Source organism: Nerophis ophidion, linkage group LG14 (genome assembly GCF_033978795.1).
Source record: "Nerophis ophidion isolate RoL-2023_Sa linkage group LG14, RoL_Noph_v1.0, whole genome shotgun sequence".
In the NCBI taxonomy this organism is placed as follows: Eukaryota; Metazoa; Chordata; class Actinopteri; order Syngnathiformes; family Syngnathidae; genus Nerophis; species Nerophis ophidion.
This window is the reverse complement of record NC_084624.1, coordinates 20,238,018-20,263,336: the sequence shown is the minus strand read 5'-3', so window position 1 is coordinate 20,263,336 and position 25,319 is coordinate 20,238,018. Positions and strand designations below refer to the sequence as shown.

Genomic DNA, 25,319 nt, shown 5'->3' with positions numbered 1-25,319 from the left:
ATGCCAAGTTACGTGTTATAACAGCGTGGTTTCGTACTAAAAGAGTGCGGGTAGTTTCCTGGCCCGCCTGCAGTCCAGACCTGTCTCCCATCGAAAATGTGTGGCGCATTATGAAGCGTAAAATACGACAGCTCTTCCCATCCTTGTTAGTGAATTACTTAGCATTTCATGGAAGCTGCTTTCATACCCAAACATGGCACCCACCTGTTCCCAATTAGCCTGCACACCTGTGGGATGTTCCAAATCAGTGTTTGACGAGAATTTCGCAACTTAGTCAGTATTTATTGCCACCTTTCTCAACTTCTTTGTCACGTGTTGCTGGCATCAAATTCTAAAGTTAATGATTATTCGCAAAACATTTTTTTTTTTATCAGTTTGAACATCAACTGGTGACAGTGGCAGACAAGAGGACTGTTGACAAAACTAATGAGCATCCTGGACGATGCCAGTCACCCTCTGCATAGCGTTATCAGTAGCCAGAGGAGCCTGTTCAGTGCTAGCCTGCTTCATCCCAAGTGCAGGACTAATAGACTCAAAAACTCCTTTGTCCCACACGCCATTAGACTGTACAACTCCTCTCTAGGGCGGGGGGCGGGGGGTACTAGGATGACAGGGGATACAAAACAATAACAGTGCAATACGTTTTCATAACAGTGTCACTACTGCCTACTTTGTCTTGTTATATTCTTATTTTACTGTTATATTTTTATTCCCAATGTTGCTTTTTATTTTTTTATTCTTATTGTAATATTTCTCTATTTTGTTTCCATTTAAACCCCCATTATTTACTTTTTACTTTTATTTAAATTGATCTCAACTCTGTACACTGCTGCTGGAATTTAAATTTTCCTGAAGGAACTCTCCTGAAGGAATCAATAAAGTACTATCTATCTATCTATCTATCAAATATGTTGTCTTTGTAGCATATTCAACTGAATATTGGTTGAGAATGATTTGCAAATCATTGTATTCCGTTTATATTTACATCTAACACAATTTCCCAACTCATATGAAAACGGGGTTTGTAGGTGCACTTTATAATCTGTAAATACGGTAGATCTTTTTATATATTTGATTTTGCCACATTGGACCCTCCACACGGGGGGAATATGACATCATTATTTTGGAACTGTTTCTGAGAATACTCACTAGAAGGAAGGAGTATCCCTTCCATAAACTCCTCCATCCAGATGGGCAAGTGGGCACCAGCTGATCCTGGCTGTGAAAAGCCACTGCAGGTAAACGAGTCTCACATACCACACAGCGGCTGATGTGGGAACTGATCTCCTGGCCAAAGAGTGGCATCATAGGAATGGCGGCCGTGGTGGAGAGCCAGTAGGATTTGTCATTACGGGCGGCATAGTGGCATGCAGCTTTGTTGCAGTAGGAGAAAGGCATGGTGGAAAAGGCAGGCAAGCAGGAGCCAGCCTGACCTGGAGGGATAGAAATCAATGAAGATTTGGATTGACAACACATTTCATGCTGATTACCGACCAAGGTCCTGTGTATGAGCCTTCTCTTGGCCCTCCAAGTAGACCAGACTGTAGCCCACCCAAAGCTGACTGCTGCCCTCGGGACACTGCGGTACCTGGACCGACTGACTGTGAAGAACCAATAGGAAGCCTGACCATGTTGTTCCAATGTAACCTGGGTCACCTCGATCCCCGATTGGACCCGGGCTGCCTAGAGAGTGGATGGATGAGTTGAAGACAATTCTATTTAAAAATCATTTGAGCAATCCATCTGGTGTTTTGACTCCTCTCTGGTGCTGGCCAAACAGATAATAACCATTATTGCAGCACTGCCACTGATACCACTCAGCAAACAATGCTAAGCCACTGAATCTGAATTTCAAACTACTCAATATGTGAAACTGAATTGGACTCACCTTGAGGACCAACAAATCCTTGCTGACCATGATCTCCTTGATCCCCAACTGGACCATGGAGTCCAGCAGGGCCTGGGGGCCCAGGGAGGCCCTGAGACCCAATGGGACCTTTTGCACCTGGGCCACAAAAAAGATAATCACTAAAAAAATACTTATTGTGCAGCCAAAGCCGACAAAACAAAGTGTAGTTGGTTGGCCCCATTGCAAAGAGAATACCACAGCAAAAAACAAAAATACATTTCTTGAATTGCACCCTTTTCTGCATCTATGGTATTTGTGGATTAGGATATGTACACATAGAGGAATCTCTTGCCTTTTTTCCCCGGAGGCCCTGGTGGGCCCGTAGCACCCGGGAATCCATAAGGTCCTGGGGAACCTGGTGGGCCTGGGGGCCCGTCAGGAGCTGTTATTGGGCGTTCAGAAATAGAATCACCCATGTCGCCTTTAAGACCTGTGCACAAATGTCATGTTATGAACCCTAATGTTCCACAAAGTGGCACTGCATAAGAACATGTCAAACATATTTTTTCAAAAACAAGCTTTTACTGGACTACAAACCAATCTCTCCAGGTGGGCCTGTAACTCCTTTCCTCCCCGGGGGACCAGGGACACCTCTCTGTCCTTTAATTCCCAGAGAACCTCTTAAACCAGGGAGGCCTCTCTCTCCTGTAAATGTGTATTTCATGTTTAGGAATAATGCGGTATATTACGATGGCAATTGAAATGTTATTTTTTATGATTCCACCTTTCGGTCCATCAAGTCCTTCACAACAAGGTCCTGGAGGTCCTGGAAAGCCCTTATTTCCCTTTCGCCCTGGAGTCCCGGGAAGGCCACTTTGCCCCGGATTTCCTTTGTACGAAATAACTATTCCTGGTTCCCCTGGCGGCCCAGGAGGACCTATGTAGATTTTAAAAAGTCAAAACATCAGTGATAAAGAAACTGATGTCTACCTATGCACAGATAAAGACATGTGCAGACCTGGGGGTCCGGGAGCCCCTTCATATCCTGGCTCCCCATAGGGTCCCGGCAAAGGCTTGTCACAATCTTTCCCGGGGTATCCAGGTTGACCAGGAGAACCGTTTAAACCTATTGAAAGAAACCTAAGTTAATACAGAGATTTGTCAGTTTTGAGGATGCAGCTGGGATAGGCTCCAGCCATCCCAGTAACCTCAAGGGGGACAAGCGGTAGAGAATGGATGGATTCCAGTTCAACCCCAGCAACTTTAGGATTTCAAATATTCTTTACTGTCAATATTTCCATCTGTGCAAGACATATGGAAAAATCAGTGCGGACTAACAAATATTTTTCTTGTATTTAAAGTAACATTTTTCCTCATCTGAAAATATTTCACATTCCTAAGACCAGGTCTTTGGTCTAGTAGATTAATTGTTGATACCTTCATCACCTGATGGACCTATATAGCCTTTAGGCCCAGGAAAAGAGTGTCCATGAGGTCCTGGCAGTCCAATGGACCCTTTGACTCCAGGAAAGCCTTGTGGTCCTGGACGGCCTGTGATACCTAAGCCTTAATCATACAAATAAATAAATACATCTTGTATTTAGTAATGTTGCGACGTAACAGTCAATTCCAGCATACTATTAACAGGGCTGCGTTATTACATGATTACCTTTTTTAAGACAAAGTTATACTGCCAAACACACATTTTACCTTTTGCTCCTTTCATGCCCTTTGGTCCTCCTAGACCATCAAGACCAGGAAGACCCGGAGGTCCAGGGAGTCCTTGTATGAAAACCAACATTGTTAACTTTGCACAAGTTCTACCTGTTACCAATGTCATAAAAAAATCTGAGTCCAAACCTTGTCTACTCGAACCTGGAGGACCTGGAGGACCGCTATACCCAGTATCCCCTTGAACACCTGGAGCACCTGGATGACCCGGAGGGCCACGAGGCCCAGGGTAACCTGCAGAAGTGCATACATAAAGAAAGGACTTTAACATTCCACTTACTTGATAGACAAATAAAAGAAGCATATAACACGTTGACTATTTGAAGTGTTCAAAAGTTATTTGGGTCCTAAAAGAAAAACATTCTTAAACCTGGTCCACCACTCCGTCCTGGTTCTCCGGGAATGCCTCGTTGTCCAGGCTTCCCTGCAAACCCTCTTGGACCTGAATCTCCTGGATCCCCTGGAGGACCGACCGCTGCTGCATAGAAGAGATGAACGGCATCAGAAAATTCTCCATGTTGTCATTTTAAATTAATTGGTTGTTCGTGTTTGACAGTATCAACTGTAAGTCTACTCCTTTGTCCCTTCAGAGTAACTTATTTCTAGACTCACCACTGAATCCCTTCTCGCCTGGGAGTCCTTTAGGTCCTGGTGGTCCAGGTTGTCCAAAAGATTCTCCTGGCTCACCTGGACCAGTTTATGCTTGAATTAGTCTGTTTTGCTTGACCCCAACTCCATTATAACATATAATATTGACATGACTTGAGACTTATAATTGGTATATATTCATTATTTGATACATTTGGACTTACCTTTGGTACCTGGAAGTCCTGGAACCCCAGCAGTTCCTGGGAAGCCAATTGGTCCTGGATCTCCCTTCAAAAGACACAAATACAGACACAATTGACATGTTTGTTAGATATATTCTAAAGTTAAAGTACCAATGATTGTCACACAATTCCAACCCTTAATGCTGAGTGCCAAGCAGGGAGGTAATGGGTCCCATTTTTACAGTCTTTGGTGTGACTCGGCCGTGATTTGAACTCACAACCTACTGATCTGAGGGCGGACACTCTAACCACTAGGCCACTGAGTAGGTTCTAGGGCGTAATCATTCCTTTTATCAACGATTGGCTTCCATTTGATATTTACGTTTGCTGAAACATATCAGGGACGATAGTATTATTTTAGACTGATAGGCACCAGCGCCCCCTGCGACCCCAAAGGGAATAAGTGGTAGTAAATGGATGGATGGATGGATTACGAAACGATACACTGAGTTGAAAAATTGATTCAGTAACTTTTGAGCAAAACAAATCAAGAAGTGTGACTGTGAAATACAAAGCCCGTTTTCATGAGTGAGAAACTGTGTTAGATGCAAATATAAACGGAATACTATGATTTGCAAATCATTTTCAACCCATATTCAGTTGAACATGCTACAAAGACAACATATTTGAGGTTCAAACTGATAAACATTTTTTTTTGTTGCAAATAATCATTAACTTTACATTTGATGCCAGCAACTTGTGACAAAGAAGTTGGGAAAGGTGGCAATAAATACTGATAAAGTTAAGAATGCTCATCAAACACTTATATGGAAAATCCCTCAGGTGTGCAGGCTAATTGGGAACAGGTGGGTGCCATGATTGGGTAAAAAGTAGCTTCCATGAAATGCTAAGTAATTCACAAACAAGGATGGGGCGAGGGTTACCAATGTGTAATCAAATTGTCGAACAGTTTTAGAACAACATTTCTCAACGAGCTATTGCAAGGAATTTAGGGATTTTACCATCTATGGTCCATAAAATCATCAAAAGGTTCAGAGAATCTGGAGAAATCACTGCATGTAAGTGATGATATTACGGACCTTTGATCCCTCAGGCAGTACTGCATCAAAAACCGACATCAGTGTGTAAAGGATATCACCACATGGGCTCAGGAACACTTCATAAAACCACTGTCAGTAACTACAGTTGGTTGCTACATCTGTAAATGCAAGTTAAAACTCTGCTATGCAAAGCAAAACCCATTCATCAACAACACCAAGGAACGCCGCTTGCTTCGCTAGGCCCGAGCTCATCTAAGATGAACTGATGCAAAGTGAAAAAGTGTTCTGTGGTCTGACGAGTCCACATTTCAAATTATATTTGGAAACTGTGAACATGGTGTCCTACTGAACAAAGAGGAAAATAACCATCCAGATTGTTATAGGCGCAAAGTTCAAAAGCCAGCATCTGTGATGGTATGGGGTGTGTTAGGGCCCAAGGCATGAGTAACTTACACATCTGTGAAGGGACCATTAATGCTGAAAGGTCCATACAGGTTTTGGAGCGACATATGTTGTCATCCAAGCAACGTTATCATGGGCGCCCCTGCTTATTTTAGCAAGACAATGCCAAACCACGTGTTACAACAGCGTGGTTTCGAAGTAAAAGAGTGCGGGTACTTTCCTGGCCCGCCTGCAGTCCAGACCTGTATCCCATCAAAAATGTGTGGCGCGTAAAATAAGACAGCAGAGACCCCGGACTGTTGAACGACTGAAGCTCTACAAAAAAATGATGAAGAATGAGAAAGAAGTCCAATTTCAAAGTTTCAACAATTAGTTTCCTCAGTTCCCTAACGTTTATTGAGTGTTGTCAAAAGAAAAGGTGATGTAACACAGTGGAAAACATGCCCTTTCCCAACTACTTAGGCACATGTTGCAGCGATGAAATTCTAAGTTAATTATTATTTTCAAAAAAAAAAATAAAGTTTGAGTTTTAACATCAAATATCTTGTCTTTGTAGTGCATTCAACTGCATTTGGGTTTAAAAGGATTTGCAAACCATTGTATTCCATTTATATTTACATCTAACACAATTTCCCCACTCATATGGAAACGGGGTTTGTAAATAGTGGACAATGTAAGTGAAGTTACCAATATGCCTGTTATTTCTTGTAAGGGAATTATGTGTTAAGGAATGATGGATACAAACAAACAAGTAAACAAAAATTAATGGCCAAGTATCTTCAGTAATCCAAAGAGGTTCATTAGGTCGGCAAAAAATGATACAATTTGTTATTCTTATAGCCAGACCTGTGTGTTTACTTCCGTACCAGACGGTTTTTGCTACAACTGTTGCCTTCCTCAGAGGTTCCATATAATGTCTTTCTCATCAAATTACTTCTCCTTGAGTTCCGGGAGTCGGTGCGTCGCAGTAACTTGCGCCGCTATCACTTCTGTTGTGTTTAAAGTCATGTTGCGGTTTCATCATTGTGTTGTGTCGTTTGTATTTAGTGTGGCTTTTGCAATCGTGCTGTCACTGAAAGTTATGATAATGAAATGCAGTGGAGAAAGTGAGATATCCACTCTGAGAGGCTTTCTTATCAACAAACTCGTAGTCAAAACACGTTTATACACACAGACTCTGTGTTCACGACTCACACACAACAACACCACTTTTTAGAGGTCACCGATATTACTCCACTGTTTTGTGGCGTTTGTTTGTTATGACCCTTCTCGACCGCTGTAGATAACCAACATTTTTGTTTTGAAGACGGTAGAATAGACTAAACAATTCAAATATTTATTATTAAAAGTGTTAAACTTCATATCAAGTCTGCTGTTCTTAAATTCAATGTTTCTTTCTTAGTATCGATAAAATCAATCGATTCCCTTTTAAAATAATCTTGGATCGATACTTATCTCTTGGAAGGCAAACATGCTGAACAAAAATCGCTATACTTGAGATATGAAAATATAAAGCGATCCATTGATATATCAATCAATCGTTACACCCCTACTCAGTGGCTTAGTGGTTAGAGTTTCTGCGCTGAGGTCGGTAGGTTGTGAGTTCAAACCCGGGCCAAGTCATACCAAAGACTTTAAAAATGGGACGCATTGCCTCCCTGCTAGGCACTCAGCATCAAGGGTTGGAATCGGAGGTTGAATCACCAAAAATGATTCCTGGGTGCGGCCACTGCTGCTGCCCACTGCCCCCCTCACCTCCCAAGGGGTGATCAGGGGTGATGGGTCAAATGCAAAGAATAATTTCGCCACACCTAGTGTGTGTGTGACAATCATTTGTACTTTAACTTTTAACTTTTGATTGGATGTAATTTCTTTCCCTGTAATGCAGATTTGTCTATGAATATTTTCTGTACCGTATTTCCATCCAAGCCAAGATATCCCCTTGGCCCAGGAAAACCTTTCAATCCAGGGGTCCCTGGATCTCCACATATTCCTTGTCTGCCTGGAACACCAGCATCACCTTTAAATCCTTTTGGACCTGGAAAACCTTCTGGTCCGGGATCACCTGGCCATCCTCTTTGGCCCTTTCCGCCTACAAGACACATTTGATCATTCATTTTGAATATTGAACATATATTTACTGTAAAAATGTGTTTTGAAAATTGATATAGTAGAGTTGGGCAGTATACAGGTATTATAGTAAATACTGGTATATTTTAACAAGATTTGAGACAATACCGCCATACCGGTACCTTTTGATGTGCCTTTGTTACGCCCGTTTGCTCTTTTCTGCACCTGACAGCCGAAGCACAGGGCATTCTCTTTGGCTCACCCCCACCCCTTGCATTTTTATTCAGGCTTCTCTGATGCGCAATGACCCGCTGCACATCAGATTTTGGTGTCACGCTGTGGACTTCTCGACTCTCGAGTGATGTAAAGGTTTGGTCAGCGACTGCATTTGGTGATTGGTGAGTGACTCTAGTTTTATTTACACATACACCAATTTGCTTGAGAACATATCTCTTCTTGAAGCGACTTTCTCATCTGTTTATGTTGTTCACTTCTGTTAGCAACTTATCATAGAAACTCACAATCTCTGCTGCTCGCTCGGTGTGTCAAATGTTTTGTGACACCTCGGCTTGAAAGTTTGTCTCCGACTAAACTACTGTAGTGTAGCGGCTGGGTGGCTGAAAAGTAATTTTAAACTTAACAGCTAGCGGCTTTTACCGCGTTGAGCGAGTAGAAGCTTCATGATTTCCTGTGCACAAGTGTGAGGGTATAATAAACAAAATGAACAAAAACGTATTTTTAATTACTTCATAAGAATAAACAACACAATACGGTACTACTAACAAAGGTAATCTGAGTACTCTCAATACTAGTTATCCAACCGTAAAACACTTAAGCAACCTTATGCACTTCGCAAGTTTTTTTTAAATACGGGTAAAAGTCTGGGCTTCCCTGCTTAGGCTGCTGCCCCCGCGACCCGACCTCGGATAAGCGGAAGATGACTGATGTATGGATGGATGGATGGGTAAAAACTAAACCGCCACTTAGACTAAAAATAACACGGTATGATATTTTGTCCATATCACCCAACTCTAGGATATAGATTTATTGCCTATGGGTCCTGGTAGGCCTTGTTGTCCTCTTGTGCCTGGAACGCCTGGTGGTCCCTTCGTTATCAGTCTTTTTGGTCCACATAATCCCCGTTCACCACGCATTCCTGGATGGAGCCACAGATTTAAAACAATTAACAGCAGCTTTATGGAGTTTGGAGTTGGAGTCTAAGCCATCACAGGAAATGTGATGAACAACAGGTGAACGATGTTACCTTTAATACCGGGAGATCCCGTTTCTCCCGGGGCACCTTGTCGTCCATTAAAGCCTCTTTCCCCCGGATTTCCTCTGGGTCCTGAATGTCCAGGGGGTCCTGGTAAACCTCTGACCCCTGTCCTACCAGGGAGCCCCAGTTCACCTTAAAATACCATAAGTAAAGTTTCATTTCATTAGGACTAAGTAAACACCTTGGCTGACCAGGGATAAACCTTTCATTTGAAGGTTTGGCATGACTCACCTTTCTGTCCAGACCAGCCATCAGACCCAGGATCTCCCAGATGCCCAGCGGGTCCCCTTGGTCCTAGTGGCCCTGGAACACCTGGAAGACCAGGCAGACCCGGTGCACCCACATGACCATAACCAGGTACGCCTCTATCTCCCCTTGAGCCCTTCTGACCATTAAAGCCTAAGTAACATCAAAATGAAAAGATGTTAAACAGCTTGTGAAATCATCGAGTAATATTTAGTTTTACTGTAGAATTCTCACCTTGCAAACCTCTTGGTCCAGGGTTTCCTGGAAGCCCTTGTGGTCCGGGAGGTCCGATTAACTCACATAAAAGACAGGGTAGGCCTTGAAGACCGGTGGCTCCACGGTCACCAGTGATCCCTTGTTCTCCTTTTCGACCAGGCTGTCCTGGTTGGCCTTGTACACCTGTGTTCAGTTATTTTTGGAATACAAATATTGAGGTGGTATTTATGGTCAGGTTGGTTGGCACATGTCCGTCTAACAACAGCTTACCTGGGGATCCTGGGCTCCCTGGACTGCCGGAAATTCCCTTTCTTCCCATGAATCCAGGGATTCCAGGGGTGCCAGGGAGGCCTGGCAATGCATTAAGCACATCTCCTGGGAAACCTTTCCTCCCTGGTGGCCCTGGCGTTCCAGAAGGGCCTTGCAGGCCATCAGTGCTACCTCCACGAGGGCCACGGTCACCTGGATCTCCATTTAAACCTTGGTGTCCTGTTTTAAATACAAGAAAAGTTATAAAAAGCTCCTTAATCGACATATATATAACCCCCAATCTCCTCTGTTAGATACAGATGGTCTTCAAATGTGCCTGACAACCTGGAGGTCCAATCCCTCCAATTCCACCATCATCTCCACGAATGCCTTTAGGGCCTGGAAGTCCCAAAACTCCAGGGATTCCTTTCCTTCCTGGCTCACCTGGAATCCCTATACAAGTCCAAATGAATAAAAACACATGATTGCAACAGGAACTAATAACAGTTTAAATGATATTGGTCGTTGCTGCATCAAGAGTAGGCAGGTTTTACCTGGTAAACCTGGCTCTCCATTAGGACCAGGCGGTCCAGTCACATTCTTAAGACAACATAGCTCATGCTCACCTGATGGCACAGTGATTACATCAAGTACAGATGCTTGCTTATAAGTGAGGAAGAGATATGAAAATAGTAACCTGGGGGGCCCTTTCGCCCTGGAATTCCTTGGGGACCTGGATACCCCTGGTCTCCTGTCAGCCCAGGTGGACCCTGGGGACCTTGAAAACCAGGACCTGGGAGCCCAACTTGTCCTGCAAGCCCTTTAGGACCAAATCTACCCGGGTCTCCTTTGGGACCAGGTAAGCCCTTGTATCCAGCACCCTGCAAATATGAATAATCAGGTCCAGTTATTGGTGTTTGAATTAATTGCTAACTAAGTGTTTTTGATATACATCTTCAAGTCATACACAGTTTATAATAATACAAATGCAACACTTACTGGTGGCCCAGGGTCTCCTATCAGACCAGGGGGACCATCTAGTCCGGGTATGCCTGGTTTTCCTGGAGGACCAGAACATCCAGGGTTTCCCCGGTCTCCCTTTGCTCCTTCAAATGAGAAGATGAGATCCAATTGTTATTATTGTTGTCGAAAACAGTGGTTCTCCAACTTTTATCAACAAGTACCAGTGTAGAAAAAAACTTGACTCTCCAAGTACCACCATATTGACAACATGAAAATACAGTAGTGTAGTAGACCTAACTATTCATTAAGTACAACCATAATGACAACATGAAAATACAGCAGTGTAGTAGACCTAAGTATTAATAAAGTACCACCATAATGATAACTTTAAATACAGTAAATGGTAAATGGGTTATACTTGTATAGTGCTTTTCTACCTTCAAGGTACTCAAAGCGCTATTTCCACATTCACCCATTCACACACTGATGACGGGAGCTGCCATGAAGGCATTAACCACGACTCATCAGGAGCAAGGGTGAAGTGTCTTGCTCAAGGACACAACGGTTGTGACTAGGTTGGTAGAAGCTGGGGATCAAACCAGGAACCCTCAGACTTCTGGCACGGCCACTCTCCCAACTCGCCACGCCGTGTAGTAGACCTAAGTATTCATTAAATACCACCATAATGACAACATTAAATACAGTAGTGGAGTAGACCAAAGTATTCATTAAGTACCACCATAATGACAACATTGAGTTTAAGTTTTAGTTTATTTAGAACATGCATGCTGACAACATGATACATCACAATTTCCAGTTTCTCTTTTCAACATGTTCGAAAAGGAGTAGGAAAAAGCAGAGCTTATTTAATCCTACCCATTTTACTTTTACATAACAGTTGCCAAAACTTTTGTTCACTTCCTGTTCTCAATTTATTCACATTATACTCCATAAGTGATCACAATAAAAATAAAAAAAATAAAAATAAATAATACTCGGTAAAGTAAGGTAGATTTCATATAGTGAGATGAGTAAGATTATTTTGAAAATGAACGGATGGATGGATGAAGTAAATTCAGAATGTTTATCATGGTTCTTCTTCTTTGTACTTTGTATACACTTTTAAGTTTGAAGAGTTTCTTGAAGTGGATCATATTAGTACATTGTTTGATTGCTTTGCTTAATCTATTCCACAATTTAATTCCACATACTGATATACTGAAGGTCTTAAGTGTTGTTAGTGCATTAAAAATGTTTTAAATTACATTCCTCTCTAAGATTATATTTCTCCTCTTTTTTTTTTTTTAGAATAATTGTTGTATATTCTTGGGTAGCATGTTATAGTTTGCTTTATGTATAATTTTAGCTGTTTGGAAATTCACTAAGTCATGGAACTTCAGTATTTTTGATTCAATATATATATATATATATATATATATACAACATTATGTATTATTCTAACTGATCTTTTTTGTAACACCGTTAATGAATGAAGTGTACTTTTGTTGTTATTTCCCCATATTTCTACACAATAACTCAGATATTTTAACAGTGGCAAACAGTAGAGAATATGAAGTGATTTTTGGTCTAGAACATGTTATGCTTTATTCATTAAAATACAGTCGTGTTGTAGACCCAAGTATTCATTAAGTACCACCATAATGACAACATTAAAATACAGCAGTGTAGTAGGCGTAGGTATTCATTAAATCCAAGGCAAACATGTATATTTCATATTTTTGGCCACTGTAACATTATACAAAGTTTGAACAGTAACACTGTGTTTAAATATAGTGGAAAAAACGCTGTATTTTAATCAAGTGAACCCTTGGCGTACCAATAGATGGATCCCGCTTACCACAGTTTGACAATCCCTGGTCTAGAAGTTTTCACGATTTTTGAAGTCATACTCACCTTCAACACCAGTGACAAAGGAATCTCCCTTTTGGCCTTTTAGTCCTTTAAGACCAACAAATCCGTCAATCCCCTGCAACAAAATAATGTTAAAATGTGTGTTTTTGCAGCAATACCATCTAATACAATGTTGTTTATACATATTTGTCCTTTAAAACTGACTTTGATACAAATTGGCAAAATAGTTTGTAAACTGAGACAACATTGATGTCTAACGTTGAATCCATGTTGGTTGGAAAATGAACACATTTCAATGTCAAATCAATGTCAGAACCCAACATCGATTAATTCTTGTCAAAAAGCATATTGTTTTAAAGTTGTATTTGTATTGTAGAATATTGGTTGCAAAATGACAAAGTTTAGACGATTAAATCAATATCAGAACCTGACATTGAATAAACATTGTCAAAAAGCATGTTTTTTCAACGTTGAATTTGTGTTGTAGAATATTGGTTGCAAAATGACAAAGTTTAGACGATTAAATCAATATCAGAACCTGACATTGAATAAACATTGTCAAAAAGCATGTTTTTTCAACGTTGTATTTGTATTGTAGAATATTGGTTGAGAAATGACCAAAGTTCAATGGTCAAACCAACGTCAGAACGCAACATTGATTAAAGGTCGTCAAAAAGTATGTTGTTTCAATGTAATGTTTGAGTTGCTCAACCTCAAGACCTAATTCAACAAGTTCTCAAGGTTGTTTCAATGTCTTGTGCCTGTTGGGATAAAACTGATATGTATTTGTTTGCATTTGAACATAAAGTTCCTCTACTGTTCATATTGTCCTCACATATGGCCCGTAGGGACCTTTGTCTCCATCCAGTCCTGGGTCCCCCCTAAAGCCCGGAGTTCCTGGAAATCCCGGAGTTCCTGGATCACCTGGTAGACCAGGTGGACCAATTGGTCCTTGGCCAAACCGACATTCACATTCCCCTTGACTACCTGTGAATGACATCATAAAATGGGTTGTTGACTCTTTAATATCCAATAACCAGGATTTTAATTAATATTTTACTTTAGTAAACTTTGATTAGGAAGTCTCGATACACTGAAAACCGATTTGTATCCCTCAATATTTGACATAAATCGTGTTTTTCAGTAGCCCTGTGATTACAAATCCAGTCATCGATATTACAACTTTTCAACCACGATAGGAAACCACCACAGAGAAGGCATCGCTTGCAGGTTAATTTGCTTAAGAACAACAAAAACAGGAATGTGTCACCTTTATACCCTATGTGACCTTTGTTTCCAGGAGGTCCTCTGGGTCCGCCATCACCCGGGTCACCTGTGTCACCAGGCTCGCATAAATCATCTAGAAGACCAAGCGATGTAGAACCATAAACAGAAGCGCATTTCAACATGTGCATCCAATAATATTGTAGTTGGTTCCAAATTCCTCATGCTCACCTCCGCACCCTTGTAGCATCACCCAGGAAACAGAGCCAAGTAAGACATCAAGTTATGAATATTTTATGTGCAGCAAGGACATGAAGATGTTTTTCACCTGGAGGACCAGGAAGTCCAGTGACACCTTTGATTCCCCGGATTCCTTTGTTTCCCTTCGGTCCAGGGAGTGGACTGATGAGGTGTTGATACCTCCCTGGTTCTCCCTTAAAGCCCTTGGGACCTGTGGGTCCTTGTGGGCCAAAGGGGCCCAAGTGGTCTATGAAAGTAAAAAAAGCAATGAAACAAGGAGTATGAAAAAAAAACATCTATCTATTTTCTTTATTACTTGACTCTAATTAGGATCACAGTCGACCTGAAGCCAATTCCTGCTGACTTGGAAGAGGGGAACCAATCACTTGACAGTCCAACATTAAAACCTCACCCAGATGCTCCATGGTAGATTTTAAGTCTACATCAGGGCTAATCAATTGGCGGCCCAAGGACCAAATCCGGACCGGGAATGACCTGATGAGGTCAGTTGAAAACTTGGAGGCCAAACAGTTTTGCAGAAAGTTCCTCAGAACACTGAAGGGCTCCTGTTGTATTGAGGAACGTGTTCCACTGCAAACACAGTGGCAGATCCTTGCATTGACATTTTAAAGTAGCAGTGGAGTGGAAAAACAAGTTGACTTTATATGCCTGATTTTGTTTCATTGTATCATTAAAACATATCCAATTGTATTTACAATCCGCAAAGTAAGTGAAAACACAGTCTAAACGTTACAACATGCCACAAATTTATTCAGCCATTTTCAATTTTCCGTTACGAACATGTTTGGTAATTTCCGTAGATTGACGTCAATGTTCTGCACTCTGACCATGTTATCAAATCAGTCATACTGGAAATATGCAAAAATTAAAGAGATGTGTTGTCTATCATTCACAATCCTTACGTAAGACATGAACACGTCTGTTTTGTTTTCGTATGCATTCTATGCCGTAAATAAATAAATATATAAAAAGTCTGCTAACAATGCAGTCAATGGGGGCTCTCTATTTTGCCCACAAAACCCTCTAAATAACCATCCAAAACCCACAAACAATTCTCTTTATACATCTTGTGACCTGAATATTAACTAAATAGTAGAAATGTTTTTAGTATGAAAAACATGGCAAATCGTGAGCTAACTCTGCGATAGTGGGGTGTATTGAGGATGGTGATGATGAGGAATACAGGGCACTGGTGGAGAACTTTGTCCCATGGTGTGGAAAGAACCACCTCCAGCTCAACGTGACGAAGACCAAGGAGCTGGTTGTGGACCTGGGAAGGAGGAGGAATACTCCAGCGACCCCTGTTTCCATCCGGGGGGTGGATGTGGACATGGTTTAGGATTATAAATACCTCGGTGTACACATCGACAACAAGCTGAATGGGTCAAAAAATGCTGAGGCACTCTTTAAGAAGGGACTTCCCCGGGAGTCTAGGATCCTTCAACGTCTGTACAAATATGTTGAAGATGTTCTACGAGTTGGTGGTGGTGGGCGCCTTCATGTACGCCTTGGCCTGCTGGGGTAGCGGGCTGAGAGTGAGGGACGTAAACAGACTGGACACGCTGGTAAAGAAGGCCAGTAACGTGGTGGGAGTGGAATTAGACTCTCTGGTGGTGGTGTCAGAGAGAAGAAGTCTAGCAAAACTCCTAGCCATTGTGGACAACACCTCACACCCACTACACTCGGACCTTGCGGAGAGAATGAGCACGTTCAGTGGAAAGCTCAGACTCCCAAAATGCAACAAGTAACGACACAGGAGGTCCTTCATACCGACAGCCATCAGACTGTATAATGCACCGACCTGTTTCTATTTTCAGTTCCATTAAGAAAGTAATGGAAAAAAAAGTTTATGAACAGGTGGATAGATACCTTGCTACTAATAAACTAATGTACAAATTCCAATCCGGCTTCAGAACCAACCACTCCACTGACACAAGCCTTCTCTATCTGACCGACCACATCAAACATGAGGTGGACGCAGGCAAATACTGCGGCATGGTCATGCTGGACATTCAGAAGGCCTTTGACACCGTTAACCCCGCTATACTGTTGGATAAGCTCAGAGCAATCGGATTCGATAAAACCTCATCGAGCTGGATGCAATCTTACTTGGAGGGGAGGAAACAGGTGGTGGAGGTGAACGGCACCGTGTCCCCTCCCCTCTCAGTAAGCTGTGGAGTCCCCCAAGGCAGTATACTAGGACCTTAACTGTTCCTAATATACGTAAATGACATGCCATCAGCATGCGATTGTGAATTGTTACTGTTTGCGGATGACTCGGCCCTGCTGGTATCCGGCAAGGACAAGTCACAGGGGGAACACATCCTCAGTGCTGAACTCCTTAATATTTGCACCTGGCTCGCTGACAACAAGCTATCCATACACTTAGGTAAAACGGAATCCATCCTATTTGGGTCCCATATCAACCTTAAGAAAGTCAGTGACTTCACTATAAAAGTGGGTGACATTGTTATCACCAGGAAAGATGAGATCACCTACCTAGGTTCCATTCTAGAGGCTAATCTTTCTTGTGATAAAATGGCAACCAAGGTAATCAAAAAGGTCAACCAAAGAACGAGATTCCTCTACAGAATCTCCTTTCTGGTCAACAAAAGCACCTTGAAGATTCTAGCGGGAACTCTCATTCAACCCTTTTTCGATTACCCTTGCACCTCCTGGTACTCCAGCACCTCCAAAACCCTCAAATCTAGACTCCAAACATCCCAAAATAAGCTAGTCTGGTTACTTGTAGACCTCCACCCCAGATCACACCTCACTCCAACCCACTTCTCCAAAGTGGACTGGCTCAGGGTGGAGGACAGAGTAAAACAACTTGCACTGAGCCTAGTGTATAAAATCCGCTACACCTCCCTGATACCGAAGTACATGTCAAACTACTTCCTTAACGTAAATGACCGCCAAAACCACAACACCAGGGGGAGCTCCACAAACCACGTTAAACCCAGATTCCGATCTAACAAAGGTCTTAACTCATTCTCTTTCTATGGCACATCAATGTGGAATGCACTCCCTACAGGTGTAAGAGTAAGTTCATCTCTATATTCCTTCAAAACCGCTCTAAAACAACACCTCCAGGCAACTTCAACACTTTACTAATACCCTCCCCCATTCACATCCCATCTTCCCGGATTGTAAATAACCTAATATAAATAAACAAATGTATTTACTTGTTCTTATGCTATCTGAACTCACTATGTTCTCTGCTCGCTGTACATATCCTACCAAGTAAGACCTACACTGTTTAAATGTCCGTTTCTCTGTTGATGCTATTGTTGATGACTGAAGTATTGATATCAACCGAAGCTCCTTAATACAACCCCCCGGATTGTAAATAATGTCAATAATTCAATGTATATACTATGATGATTAACCTGTGTGATGACAGTATTATGCTGATAGTATATATTTGTACTATGAATTGATTAACGTGGACCCCGACTTAAACAAGTTGAAAACCGTATTCGGGTGTTACCATTTAGTGGTCAATTGTACGGAATATGTACTGAACTGTGCAATCTACTAATAAAAGTATCAATCAATCAACCAAAAAGCATATGTTCCTTCTTGACTATACTTAAATGTAAAATATATGTAGAATATATTTATATTATTCATATATTATTTATATAACATATGATATACATATTATATTATTTATTATTATTGTTATTGTCTATTGTGAGCGAACTGTGGGGCTGAATTTCCCCCAGGGATCAATAAAGTACTTTCTAATCATTCTAACTATAGTTTATGCTTCACTTTAATGTAATTATAAAATGAAACTGAAGATGGCAGTGACACAACATATATGAATGCAAACTGTCATAAAACTGTAAAGAATGATCTTCTGCCACACTGCAGCATTGATGTTCCCACATCTTCGCGTCTCAGCCCGTCAAATTTATTCTAGATTATAAATCATGCCTCTCATCTGTATAATAGGAGCATTTAGACATGAATCTAGAAGTTTTTCATCTGTGACATTCAGATAATACCTGGAGACAAACACTACAACAGCAACCTTTTTTAACCCTTTGTGTGGATTAAAATGAATTATTCATCTAAACAAGAAGATATGGACATCCTATCAGTCGACATTGCAGTGAGAGCAGACATTGTACAGCAAACAATCGTTTTATTATGTTTGTAGTTTGTATTTCTTGTTTAGCACTTAGCAATACTGCTACATGATGCTTAGTGTTTAACTGAAGCTGAATCTGTTTAGCAGAGCTTCTACACGTGTAGCTCATCCTCCAGAAGGTCTTATCTTTGCCCATGTGATTTCAGATGAAACAAAGATTGAGCTGTTTGGGCACAATACCCAGCAATATGTTTGGAGGAGAAAAGGTGAGGCCTTTAATCCCAGGAACACCACGCTTATTGTCAAGCATGGTGGTAGTAGTATTTTACTCTGGGCCTGTTTTGCTGCCAATTGAACTAGTGCTTTACAGAGAGTAAATGGGAAAATGAAAGAGGAGGATTACCTCCAAATTCTTCAGGACAACCTAAAATCATTAGTCCGGAGGTTGGGTCTTGGGCGCACTTGGGTGTTCCAACAGGACAATGACCCCAAACACATGTCAAAAGTGGTACATGAATGGCTAAATCAGGCTAGAATTAAGGTTAAAGAATGGCCTTCTCAAAGTCCTGACTTAAACGTGTGGACAATGCTGAAAAAACAAGTCCATGTCAGAAATCCAACAAATTTAGCTGAACTGCACCAATTTTGTCAAGAGGAGTGGTCAGAAATTCAAGCAGAAGCTTGGATGGCTACCGAAAGCGCCTTATTGCAGTGAAACTTGACAAGGGACATGTAACCAAATATTAACATGCTTTATGTATACTTTTGACCCAGCAGATTTGGTCACATTTATCAGTAGACCCATAATAAATTCATAAAAGAACCAACTTCATGAATGTTTTTGTTACAAACAATTATGTGCTCTAATCATCCATCCATCCATCTTCTACCACTTATCCGAGGTCGGGTCGCAGGGGCAGCACCCTAAGCAGGGAAGCCCAGACTTCTCTCCCCACCCACTTCGTCCAGCTCTCCCCGGGGGATCCCGGGGCGTTCCCAGGCCAGCCGGGAGACATTGTCTTCCCAACGTGTCCTGGGTCTTCCCCGTGGCCTCCTACCGGTTGGACGTGACCTAAACACCTCCCTTGGGAGGCGTTCGGGTGGCCTCCTGAGCAGATGCCCGAACCACCCCATCTGCCTCCTCTTGATGTGGAGGAGCAGCGGGTTTACTTTGAGTTCCTCCCGGAGGGCAGAGCTTCTCACCCTATCTCTAAGGGAGAGCTCCGCCACACGGCTGAGGAAACTCATTTCGGCCGCTTGTATCCGTGAACTTATCCTTTCGGTCATGACCCAAAGCTCATGAGCATAGGTGATAGATAGATAGATAGATGGATAGATAGATAGATAGATAGATAGATAGATAGATAGATAGATAGATAGATAGATAGATAGATAGATAGATAGATAGATAGATAGATAGATAGATAGATAGATAGATAGATAGATAGATAGATGGATAGATGGATAGATAGATAGATAGATAGATAGATAGAAAGATAGATAGATAGATAGATAGATAGATAGTACTTTATTGATTCCTTCAGGAGAGTTCCTTCAGGAAAATTAAAATTCCAGCAGCAGTGTACAGAGTTGAGATCAATTTAAAAAAAGTAAAAAGTAAATAATGGGGGTTTAGAAGGAAACAAAATAGAGAAATATTACAATAAGAATTTAAAAAATAGAGGATGGGAATGTAGATCGACCGGTAAATTGAGAGCTTCACCTTCCGGCTCTGCTCCTTCTTCACCACAACGGATCGGTACAACATTACTGAAGACACCGCATCGATCCGCCTGTCGATCTCACAATCCACTCTTCCCCCACTCGTGAATAAGACTCATAGGTACTTGAACTTTTCCACTTGGGTCAGGGTCTCCTCCCCAACCCGGAGATGGCACTCCACCTTTTTGGAGGTGCTGATTCTCATTCCAGTCGCTTCAATACTCGGCTGCGAACCAATCCAGTGAGAGCTGAAGATCCCGGCCAGATGAAGCCATCAGGACCACACCATCTGCAAAAAGCAGAGACCTAATCCTGCGGCCACCAAAACGGAACTCCTCAACGCCTTGACTGCGCCTAGAAATTCTGTCCATAAAAGTTATGAACACAATCGGTGACAAAGAACTGCCTTGGCGGAGTCCAACCCTGACTGGAAACATGTCCGACTTACTGCCAGCAATGCGGACCAAGCTCTGACACTGATTGTACAGGGAGCGGCCCGCCACAATCAGACAGTCCGATACCCCATACTCTCTGAGCACTCCCCACAGGACTTCCCAAGGGACACGGTCGAATGCCTTCTCCAAGTCTACAAAGCACATGTAGACTGGTTGGGCAAACTCCCATGCACTCTCAGGAACTTTGCCGAGAGTATAGTTACCATTCAGCAATATTAACCCTCATTGTACAAAGGCTGACTTTTGTTGTTCTCAAAAACCCTGCTGAGAGTATCGAGCTGGTCCACAGTTCCACGACCAGGACGAAAACCACACTGTTCCTCCTGAATCCAAGGTTCGACTATGCGGCGTAGCATCCTCTCCAGTACATCTGAATAAACCTTACCGGGAAGACTGAGGAGTGTGATTCCACGATAGTTGGAACACACCCTCTGGTCCCCCTTCTTAAAGAGAGGGACCACCACCCCGGTCTGCCAATCCAGAGGTACCGCCCCCGATGTCCACGTGATGCTGCAGAGTCTTGTCAACCAAGACAGCCCCACAGCATCAAGAGCCTTAAGGAACTCGGGCGGTTCTCATCCACCCCCGGCCCTTGCCACCGAGGAGCATTTTAACTACCTCAGCCACCTCAGCCCCAGAAATAGGAGAGCCCACCACAGATTCCCCAGGCAACTGCTTCCTCATAGGAAGATGTGTTGGTGGGATTGAGGAGGTTTTCGAAGTAGTCCTTCCACCTATCCACAACATCCGCAGTTGAGGTCAGCAGAACACCATCCGCACCATACACGGTGTTGACAGTGTACTGCTTCCCCTTCCTGAGGTGGCAGATGGTGGTCCAGAATCGCTTCGAAACCATCCGGAAGTCGGTTTCCATGGCTTCCCCGAACTCCTACCATGTTCGAGTTTTTGCCTCCGCGACTGCTGAAGCTGCACACCGCTTGGCCTGTCGGTACCTGTCCACTGCCTCCGGAGTCTTATGAGCCAAAGGAACCCAATAGGACTCCTTCTTTACCTTGACAGCATCCCTCACCGCTGGTGTCCACCAACGGGTTCTAGGATTACGGACCCGACAGGCATGAACTACCTTGCGGCCACAGCGCCAATCAGCCGCCTCGACAATAGAGGTGCGGAACATAGTCCAGTCGGACTCAATGTCCAGCACCTCCCTCGTGACATGTTCAAAGTTCTTCCGGAGCAGAATGTCTGCATAAAGAGCAGAGCCCTCCAGAAACTTTGAAAGAAATAAATAGACCCAAAAGCAAATGTTTACTGTGGTTCTAAAATACACAAACTAAGACGAGTGAAGGCAGAAGTCCAACTCCTGGTCTACATGCTAACATTCGGCACTCCGCTGTTACATTGTGGACAGAAATGCATCCAAGCTGCACACCAAATTGATAAATAAGAGTATAACTGAGGCCCACTGTGTACTGTGCTGGGACAAGAACACTCCCTAATCCAGTCATGCAGGTGAGTTCAAACCTGGGAGCGTTAATCCTGGTGGGCCAGGAGGTCCTGGCAAGCCCATAAATCCGGGGTCACCTGGTTGTCCAGGAGTTCCCAGATAACCCTTTTCACCTTGTGGACCTGTGTTAATAACACAAGGCGTATTTATAACTCTGTACTTAAATTATGATGAGCAATCAATTGTAACACTTTTATGTGGAAGTCTGAGGTACTGTTGACTAGGATTGTGATGCTTGATAACAGTGTGAGCAATGTGTGTTTACTAAGGGTGGGAATTTCAATTTAACACGTATATTTTTAGTATACTGATAAAGGTTCAAACAATTACATTTTAATTACATTAACACACGTTTGCATTTTGATTAATCGTGATTAATAAGATTAATGGCTTGTGTGCACAATTTAAGTTACATTTCAAAAAGACCTCAATAGTTTGACACAAATTCCGTTTTTTTGTCAGAACGTCATACAGGAACACCTTTTAAACGTTTTACTTGAATGTACTACATTTATTTGACCAACGCTTACGAACAGTTTTATCTAAAGTACAGTCGGGGTTTATTTACCAATTAGATGCTCCTCAAGCCTTGACGTAAGGCCTTACCTGATCACTGACCGTGTAAGAACCTGCTCTACCTTTCAGGGCGAAGATGTGTGGTCAAAACAATTTGTTTGATTATTCAGCGGTTATATGGGATAATATTTTGTGATTAATTGCATGAGTTAATGCGAAAACTTTTCCCTAATATCGACATCATATAATGGAACAAATATCTCTGATTTATCAAGATATCTGCAAAAATTATAAAGGGATGACATGCTGGAAACAATGAAATAAGTGAATACGAATACATGTTTTCATCTTTATGGTTTGCTTCACATCTTACCTCTGAGGCGACTCCCATTCACATACTGCAAAGGACCAGGCAGACCTGGATCTCCTTGGTACCCCTGTTGAAGGCCACAGAAGTCACATTCATTGAAGAGCAACTTTTCTTTCGGTTTTCATTTCTTCTTTGATAGCTCACCTTTGGTCCAAGCATTCCAATGAGACCCGGAAGCCCCCTCTCCCCCAGTAAACCCTGAACACCAACATCATCTAGCATAAAATATCTTATAACAAGAGTATGTTTATTTTTCTATTACTGCTTGTACCTCAGGTCCCGGGGGTCCGCTCCTACCTGGAGACCCCTGAAAACCCTACAGAAGAAAAATAATGTTGCATTTGTGTTAGTCTTCCTGTGCGTGTATGGTGAGCACGTGACTTGCCCTAAGTCCAGGAAAACCAGGTATTCCTTCCTCTCCTTTCATTCCGAGATTGAACGTATCTCCTCTTCCTCCGCCCTTCAAAAAAAAAATAATAATAATAATTATTTTTTTTCTCTGTGTATGCTAAAATCTTTAAACTTGCCTTTTCTCCCTTTGGTCCACATGGTCCAGGAGGACCTGGGTCACCCTGCACAAACACAAACATGAAAGAGGAATTGATGGATCACAGAATGAGTCTAAAAGGATGATAGATGCTAGATGAAATGCAACACAAACATTTTTAGTATACTGATTAAGGTTCAAACAATTACATTTGTCTAAAACCTGGGTGTTTCGCTTCAAAAGAACTTTGGTCCGTTTGGTCTGGTGTGAAGGCAATCTTCCCAACTCTACTCTGCAGAAAAATGAGTCTAACCTACCAGGGTTTGCGTGCACTAACGGATAGCGCACACAAAACTGATCAACTCAGCCAGGAATTCTTTACCTTTTTGACCTCCAGGCTCAAGTTTCCACTACAGAGGGGCCCAGGACCCACTCAGATATTAACAGTGCATGAGTTATCTTACTCTTGATTTGAATCATATCCAACAATTATATCACACCTACTTAAAGTTTAACAGGATAACCCTTGTCCAATGATATCAAACCATGAGTTCAAAGGTCAATAGGTCAGGCATGATTACAAAACTTAATGCTAATCAAATATGCTGCAAAAGAAAAGAACATTTAACGTAATTACACAGTGCTAAAATAAGTACATCCGAACTAAATTAGTAATAAATAATAATAAAATATGTTCCTAAATAAAATGCAAATGAAATTACAACTTTACCACTTTGGTCATAATTTTTGCACTCAAGAATCTTCATGTCACCACCTGCTGCCACGTTGTGGTTTGTATTTGCAATTCCCCTCTTTTGGTGCAATTTACCTTGTGTATACATTTCTCCTTTCCCTGGAGTTACTTTGGGCGGAGTTGTGAGAAGTGCACATCTGCTGATTTTACTTGAGCAGGACCTTGGGAGCTGGATGGCAATCAGTGAGTCTTCTACGCTTCTGTTATATCCTTGTATGCTGTCTTGGCCATTCCCAGTGCCATCCAGCTTGGTGTTGTTTTTGTAGTTAGCAAATCTTGCAAGATTATTTTTGTCTGTGAGGAGTGCTTTTGTGAGTACACTTTATAAGTAAATAACTGTTTTAGTCAGCGTTTGTCTGCATCTCTCAACTGTTACACAGCATTAGCCTCGTGTACATGGACAACATTTATTTAATCTGATCATCATTGGGATTAGAATGTTCCTATGTACATGGACCCTGAAACAAATGATCTGATTATGATGTGCATTTTCAAGCATCACACCTTAAATCGGAATACTTTACTTTGACCTTCGCAGACCTAACAAATGAAAAAAGTTGTGTTAATATTTGTGCTACGGCGCCATCTTTTGGACGAGTTTGTACGTGCTGCCTGAGCAGTGACTTCCACTGTAAACGACAACTGGATCCCTTCTTATATTGTGACATGGACACATGACACTCCAGACCATACTTTTGTTTTTGCTAGTCTTGTTTAAAGCAACAAACTCAACAGTATATAATGCAATTTATGTACATGTTGAGTGGGGGGAGACAGCAGCAAGACAATCACTTCATTGAAACCTACTAAATTTAGTCCCACCTCCACCACTAAAATATATCTGACATCAAAGACATGCGCAGTAAGGATAATTCAAACCCGAATTTCGGAAGACGTGTTTTCATGCGCTACAATCCGAATGTTCCTCTCTGAGCTGCCACCTTACCGTGGTAGAGGAGTTTCCGTGTCACAATAATCCTAGGAGCTATGTTGTCCGGGGGCTTTCATGCCGCCTGGTAGGGTCTCCCAAGACAAACAGGTCCTAGGTGAGGGATCAGACAAAGAGCAGCTCAAAGACTTCTATGGAATTACAACATAATGGACTCAGATTTCCCTCGCCCGGACGCGGGTCACCAGCGGCCCCGCTCTGGAGGCAGGCCCGGAGTTGGGGCACGATGGCAAGCGCCTGGTGGCGAGCGCCTGGTGGCCGGGCCTTTCCTCATGGGGCCCGGCCAGGCACAGCCCGAAGAGGCAATGT

General features: G+C 42.3%; 1 protein-coding gene across 1 annotated transcript in view; it reads right to left on the bottom strand.

The window, feature by feature from the left end:
* The window catches only part of LOC133568273 (collagen alpha-4(IV) chain-like), a 66,566-nt gene that overhangs the window by 3,345 nt on the left and 37,902 nt on the right, over window positions 1-25,319 (bottom strand). Inside the window, exons 13-46 of the mRNA XM_061920089.1 lie at window positions 23,348-23,392; window positions 23,206-23,280; window positions 23,092-23,136; window positions 22,965-23,018; window positions 22,824-22,887; window positions 21,952-22,056; window positions 14,258-14,416; window positions 14,161-14,169; window positions 13,976-14,065; window positions 13,541-13,692; window positions 12,748-12,820; window positions 10,870-10,976; window positions 10,568-10,751; window positions 10,425-10,496; window positions 10,216-10,323; window positions 9,892-10,110; window positions 9,640-9,804; window positions 9,391-9,558; window positions 9,148-9,291; window positions 8,935-9,039; window positions 7,727-7,905; window positions 4,393-4,456; window positions 4,193-4,267; window positions 3,951-4,058; window positions 3,710-3,814; window positions 3,560-3,631; window positions 3,287-3,415; window positions 2,868-2,975; window positions 2,634-2,786; window positions 2,447-2,554; window positions 2,202-2,339; window positions 1,889-2,005; window positions 1,495-1,683; window positions 1,150-1,433 (exon numbers count right to left, since the gene is read on the bottom strand). Of these exons, the coding sequence (XP_061776073.1) occupies window positions 1,150-1,433; window positions 1,495-1,683; window positions 1,889-2,005; window positions 2,202-2,339; window positions 2,447-2,554; window positions 2,634-2,786; window positions 2,868-2,975; window positions 3,287-3,415; window positions 3,560-3,631; window positions 3,710-3,814; window positions 3,951-4,058; window positions 4,193-4,267; window positions 4,393-4,456; window positions 7,727-7,905; window positions 8,935-9,039; window positions 9,148-9,291; window positions 9,391-9,558; window positions 9,640-9,804; window positions 9,892-10,110; window positions 10,216-10,323; window positions 10,425-10,496; window positions 10,568-10,751; window positions 10,870-10,976; window positions 12,748-12,820; window positions 13,541-13,692; window positions 13,976-14,065; window positions 14,161-14,169; window positions 14,258-14,416; window positions 21,952-22,056; window positions 22,824-22,887; window positions 22,965-23,018; window positions 23,092-23,136; window positions 23,206-23,280; window positions 23,348-23,392 (3,972 nt within the window). The remainder of the gene's footprint in view (window positions 1-1,149; window positions 1,434-1,494; window positions 1,684-1,888; window positions 2,006-2,201; window positions 2,340-2,446; window positions 2,555-2,633; window positions 2,787-2,867; window positions 2,976-3,286; window positions 3,416-3,559; window positions 3,632-3,709; window positions 3,815-3,950; window positions 4,059-4,192; window positions 4,268-4,392; window positions 4,457-7,726; window positions 7,906-8,934; window positions 9,040-9,147; window positions 9,292-9,390; window positions 9,559-9,639; window positions 9,805-9,891; window positions 10,111-10,215; window positions 10,324-10,424; window positions 10,497-10,567; window positions 10,752-10,869; window positions 10,977-12,747; window positions 12,821-13,540; window positions 13,693-13,975; window positions 14,066-14,160; window positions 14,170-14,257; window positions 14,417-21,951; window positions 22,057-22,823; window positions 22,888-22,964; window positions 23,019-23,091; window positions 23,137-23,205; window positions 23,281-23,347; window positions 23,393-25,319) is intronic.